This window comes from Gopherus evgoodei, chromosome 23 (assembly GCF_007399415.2).
Source record: "Gopherus evgoodei ecotype Sinaloan lineage chromosome 23, rGopEvg1_v1.p, whole genome shotgun sequence".
Lineage (NCBI taxonomy): Eukaryota > Metazoa > Chordata > Testudines > Testudinidae > Gopherus > Gopherus evgoodei.
In genome coordinates, this window is record NC_044344.1 from 2842393 (window position 1) to 2848392 (window position 6000).

Consider the following 6000-nt stretch of genomic DNA (forward strand, 5'->3'; position numbering starts at 1 on the left):
CGCCGACACATTGATATCGAGATGCCAGTGGCTGAGCCGGGCAAAGAGCTTAGCGGGGGGGCCCCTCACTGTGTCCACGTGGCACCTGACATGATGGGGGGGCCGCGGCACCCAGCACAACAGGCCCCCATCTCAGCTAGGGCAGAGCGGTTGGAGCTGGGGGCTTTGCTCTGAGCTGTGCCCCTGGGGTGGGACGGGCTCGGGGTGCCTGGCTCAGGGAATCTATGGGCAGGGGGTGGGCAGCTTTGTCACCCACCCAAGGATAGAACAAACCCAGAGGCTGCCAAGCCAGCGGCAGCTGCAGCACATCTGGCACAGCTGGGCCGTGGGGGAATGACCACGCACCCGCCCAGAGCAGGAACACAGGATGTGCCAGGTCATGTTGGGGCTTATATCAGGGGCGGGGGGAACGGACACCACAAAGGGACAGCTGCTTAACCCCCCCCTCCCCCACCACCACCTCCCTGCTCCGGGGGGAGAGCGCGGCTGGGCCACACAAGGCTGGCACAATGCCCCAGACCTGGGCGCAAGGGAGGGGGTTAAGGCCTAGGAATGGGAGGCAGGAGTCCTGGGTTCCTGCCCCGCTGGAAAGTGCCACAGGGGGGTAACATGTGCTCCGCCTACAAAATAGTGTAGGTCCTACCTAAACATGGATCCTCCCTCCCCACCAAGCTTCCTTGGCAACGAAGTGTTTTGTCACCCAGAGACAGGGCCTGTGGCATTGGGCGCTGCCCAGACCCAACCAGGACATTGTGAGTCAGCCACAGTGTAAATATACAAAGGATTGGGGGGGGGGGGAAACTGAGGCACAGAGTGTGAAAGAGACTTGGCCAAGGTCACAGGGCAGGTAGTGGCTGAGCCAGGGACAGAACCCACGAGTCCTGACTCCCAGCCCCCCGACAAAACCACAGGAGCCTACGGTGTCCGGCCTGCCCCGCACAGGCTAGGGCCCTTCTTTCAGTGGGGTTGGAGCTCCTGCCCGGCCCCTGGAGCCTCCCCCAAGCTCCAGGAGCCCCAAGGTTACAGGCCACTCGCAGCCTTCAGCTAAACAAAGCCCAGCGGTGCCCAGCCCTCAGGTGCCGGGGAGCCCGATGCTGGCCGTGGGCAGCAGCACCAGGCACCAGATGCCAAGGACCCAGGAGCAGCCATGCCAAGAGACACTCACAGGAAACGGGCTTCACCTCTGCGCCCCGCAACCGCCCGCCCGGCCGAACCTGGGGTGATGCAGAGGCAGTGACATCGGCGATAGAGGCGCCTGCCCCCCGGTGCCCTGGCTCGGCGCCGAGCCTGCGAGGGACACACAGCGGCACCGCCCGCGGCCCCAGGTGGCCTGGTTAAAGCAACTGCATGAAATATTCAGCCCTCCCTTTCAGCGGCACATTAATAATGCAGGGCCTGCTGGGGAGCGGGGTGGTACGTTCAGAGAGCTTCCTCCCCCCCACCCCATGGGTGCCCGTGCTGCCAGGCGGGCCTGCCAGGAGAGCCGCCCAGAGCCCCCCATCTGGCTGGAGCAAGCAGCCCCCTCCCCCCAGCACCAGCACCCTCCAACGGCTCCTGTGCCCACAAATGAACCCCCAGGCTCATGGGGGAAAGCCCCAGCCCCCAGCACGAGGGGGTCTGGGCGCACGCAGTGGCCAGGCGCTGGACTCTGCCAGCCAGACCCCACAACAGGAACACGACAAGCCCTACGCCTGCACCCCAAGGCTCCACATTCAGAGCCCACAAAGCTCCTGCCCCGGTCTTGGGGGGGGGGACAGCGTGTGGCTCCTACCTGCACCTCTGCTCACTGCCCCCCCCAAGAGCACGTTAGGGGGTGGGGGCACTGGCACGATCCCTGCTGCACAGCAGGGGAAACTGAGGCACAGAAGAGGGCAGCAGAGCTGGCACTAGGATCCAGGAGTCCTGCCCCCCCCCACCCCGACCCACGAGCAGGCTTGGCGCTGGCCGGGAGCGCGGAGAGGCAGCCGCACTCCAATTCGGACACCCCCCCACACCCGTGGGGCTTTGATTCTCTGGGCCGGGTGATGAACGAGCCTGTCAGGGTCAATCGCAGCCGCAGACGAGAGGCGGATTCCACTTGTTACTTTCCCTGAGCCGCAGCTCGGGGGCTGGGGCCGGACAAAGGGCCTTTTAATAACCCGGCCAGGCCCAGGGCGCCGGAATTTCACCCCATCCCTCGCCCCGGCGAGCTGCTCGGTCGAACCCCCCCGCCCGACAATGGGGGAGGGGCATCACTCGGGAAATCTCACCAGGGGCAGTGGAGAGAGCTGGGGTCAAAGCCAGGCCCAAGAGCAGAATGGGGGTGAGGGGACCCAGCACGGGGGAGGGGCACGGCAGAGCTGGGGGGTGGGGAGCCCAGTGCTGGCGTAGCAGGTCGGAAGTGAGGGGCACCGGCAGAGCTGGGGGGGGACGGGATAGCCAGTGCTGGCGTAGCAGGGGCTGCAGGTCGGGAGTGAGGGGCACCGGCAGAGCTGGGGGGGGAACGGGACAGCCAGTGCTGGCGTAGCAGGGGCTGCAGGTCGGGAGTGAGGGGCACCGGCAGAGCTGGGGGGGGAACGGGACAGCCAGTGCTGGTGTAGCAGGGGCTGCAGGTTGGGAGTGAGGGGCACCGGCAGAGCGGGGGAGGGGGCAAATAGGTCAGCTGACGTCTGAATCCCACCGGAGCAGGGTCCATCCTGGGGGCGCTGCCTGGCCTGTTCCCAACACCCCCCTTGGGAGTGGGGGACAGTTTGCAGCCTGAGGATGGAACTACAAAGAGAGGAGTGGGGACCCTGCGACGCCCCCATCGCAGTGCCACACACTGATCAGGAAATTAAACTGCGGCCACACAGGCAGCCCCCCCAGAGAGCGGGTCCCAGCAGGCCTCCTCGGACCCCATTTCCCCAGGAGGCTCTGCAGTGACTAAGCCAGGGAGCTGGTGCCTGAGCCCCCAGGGTCTGGCCCCCCAGAGAAGAGGGGCATGGGGGACAGAGACTAGCGCGACTCCTTTGTAAGTGCTCACACGATGGATGGGGAAACTGAGGCAGGGGTCTCCCATTCCATGGCAGAGTGGGGACTAGGACCCAGGAAGGGGGACCTGGCGGGGGGTGGGTGCTGCAGGCAGGAAGGGGACCTGTCAGACACAGCTCCTCCCCGGGAGTGACAGGCTTACTGGGGGGAGATGCTAATTCCCAGCTGGGCAGCTGCTGGGGACAGTTATCGACTCTCCGCCAGTGGCTCCAATTAACCCCCCCGCCCACGGCCGCAGGCAGGGACACCCCCAGGCTGGCCAGGGGCTGGCAGTGCCCAACCCCCTCCAGACAGCCCAGGGGGCATCCCACAGCCCAGGGGAGGGGGCCTGGAGGTCTGGCAGGGAAAATACTTTGGCCAAGAGAGGGGGTCAATAGCAGGGGTGAGGGCAGGTCCCCCCAAGGCAGCCCCCCAGCTCCCGCCACCATGGACAGACCATGGTGCGGAGGGGGAGCTCGGAGTGCCCAGCGCAGGGGCATCGTGGGGGCACCGCTCGCAGGCCGAGCTCTGTTTACCCGTCGGTCTCTGCTGCGAGTCTATTTATAACCCAGCTGCCGGTGGGCGCTGCCCAGAGCTGGATCACAACGCACCGACGTGCCAGGGGGCCCCAGTGCCACCACCTCCTGCCCCCAGGCTGCCAACGCCTGGCATCGCACCAGCGCCCGGGAGGGGACCGACAGAGACCACCCAGTGCCCCCACCCCACGGGAGCCGACCCAGGGTCCCCTCCCCCCGCAGTGCCCCCGCCCACGGAGCCAACCCTGGCCCCCGCCGACGGAGCCTATCCAGAGCTGCCCCACAGTTCCCACACCCCATGGAGCCGACCCTGCCTCCCCCCACAGTTCCCACGCCCCATGGAGCCGACCCAGGATCTCCTCCTTGGCACCCTCACTCCACAGAGCTGACCCAGCCCCTTCCCCCCCACCCCCGCAGTGCCCACGCCCCACAGAGCCGACTCACAGCCACCCCCCCAGCATCCCCGCCCCATGAAGCCAACCCAAGCCCCTCCCCCCAGCAGTGTCCCCACCCCACAGAGCCGCCCCAGCCCTCCTCCTTGCCCAGTGCCCCATGGAGCCGACCCAGGACCCCAGACCGGATGGTGCCCCTCACCCCCTGGAGCTGACCCAGGGCCCCCACCGCCTTGTCTGTAACACAGGCCAGGATCAGTTGCTCGAAGGAAGGTGCATGAAACCCCACAGGGGCCTGGGGTTAACCGGACCCCCGACAGCCTGATCCAAGAGTCCATCCCCCGCTGGCACTGCCCCGGCACCCGCGCCTGAGCACCGGTGCCAAGCACCACCCAGCCAATCAGCAGCTGGGCCCCAAGCCCTGGCCTGGCTGCTCTGAGCCCCCATAGGCCAGCAGGGACCTGACATCACAGCCGGGGCAGCTGAACGGGTCCCTTTAACCCTTTGAGCACTGGAAGGGCATGGGAGGGGTCTCCCAGCCGTGCGCAGGGGGCACCTGCCCGGCCGGGAAGTGGGGGGGTCCCCAGCTCGCAGCTGGAGCCTGGGCCTGGAGCCAGGCCAGGCAGCGCTTCCTGGTGCTGAACACAACGATTTCCCCTCCCTTAAGATCCAGGACAAGGGGCAGAGCGACCCAGAGACCCCCCCGATTCCCCCAGCCTTCAGCCCAGCCTCCCGCGGATCACAGCCCTCACAAACCAGCCCCCACTCATCAGTAAAAGGGGAAACTGAGGCACGGAGAGGGGCAGGAACGCGCCCTAAACACATGGCCCGTGGCCAGCAGAACCAGTCGGACCCAGGAGTCCTGGCTCCCAGCCCCTCTGCTCACAGTCAGAGGCCGTCGCTCTGCCCACCGGCCAGCCAGTGCCACACAGCACTGCCATCCCTGCCCGAAGGTGCCCGGGGGGGGGCTATGGAGATGGCAGGGGCACTGCTGGGTTTTGCAAACCAGCATCCACACGCCGGCAGCTCCGAGCACATCACCGGGGCGACAGAGGGGCCGGCGGGACAGAGGGGATGACCCGGGCGCGGTACTCACTGGCTGGCGAGGGGGTGCTGTATCCACTCACGGGCAGCTGGTGCTGCATGCCCGCCAGCGCGCCCGGCGGCGAGAGGCCCCCAATCATGTGCGGGAAGAAGAAGGCGTAGTGGGGCACCGGGTACCCATTGAGGTGCCCGCCCCCCGGCGTGGGGCAGGAGCTGCTGTTGCTGGCCATGGCGAGGACACAGTCCTGGGAGAATCACATGTGGGCAGCTCACAGCACCACGGGTAGCTCCATGGGGCCACCCCGGGGAACAGGGCCTTGCTGCCTCCCCGGGACGCGGCGCCCTGCGGGGTTAGGCCAGTGCCCACCGGGGCCCAGGTGCCAGGGCAGCCTCCCCACCCCTTCCACGGGACCTCCGGCTGCAGGCAGGTCCTGGCACCAGCGGGCGGGGTCCACGGCAGGCGAGCGGCGTCCACTCGGCAGCTCCTGGCCCGCGTCAGCGCTGTAGCTGCAAGGGAAACAGAGACAAAGGCAAGCTGGTTAGCTAGGGGGCACCTGACGCACAAGGCGGAGGTGTTGCAGGACCCTGACACACGGCCGCAGGACACCTGGGTTCCAGCCCCGGCTCCCAGGCAACCAGCCCCCCCGTTGCCTCGGTTTCCCCGCTGCAGATACGGACACAAAGCACCATGTGAATGAAAACTATCAGTATCCCAGGACGGAGATCAGGCGATGGACCAGGGATACCTGGGGAAGGGATCTGGGGCAACAGAACGGGGGCACCGGGCCCCCTGCACAGGGCCTGCCATTCCCCGCCCACACCTCCACCAAGGATTCCTCCTCTGCCCCCCAGCAGCCCCCCCCCGCGGGGTACCAGAGTGAGTCGTCCAGCACACCAGTGACAGAACCCAGGAGTCCTGGCTCCCAGGCTGCCCCCATTTCCCCCCAGCAAGAGCCGATTCCTGGGCCAGCCCTGGCTCACCGCTGTGACCACTGGGCCATGCTCCCTCAAGAGCCAGGCGAGGGGCAGAGTCATGGGCT

General features: G+C 67.2%; 1 protein-coding gene across 1 annotated transcript in view; it reads right to left on the minus strand.

Annotated features, from left to right (window-relative positions):
* Window positions 1–5467, minus strand: part of RARA (retinoic acid receptor alpha) — a 39013-nt gene extending 33546 nt beyond the window's left edge. Inside the window, exon 1 of the mRNA XM_030540940.1 lies at window positions 5013–5467. Within this exon, the coding sequence (XP_030396800.1) occupies window positions 5013–5190 (178 nt within the window). The 5' untranslated portion in view covers window positions 5191–5467. The remainder of the gene's footprint in view (window positions 1–5012) is intronic.
* Between the last annotated feature and the right edge of the window lie 533 nt (window positions 5468–6000).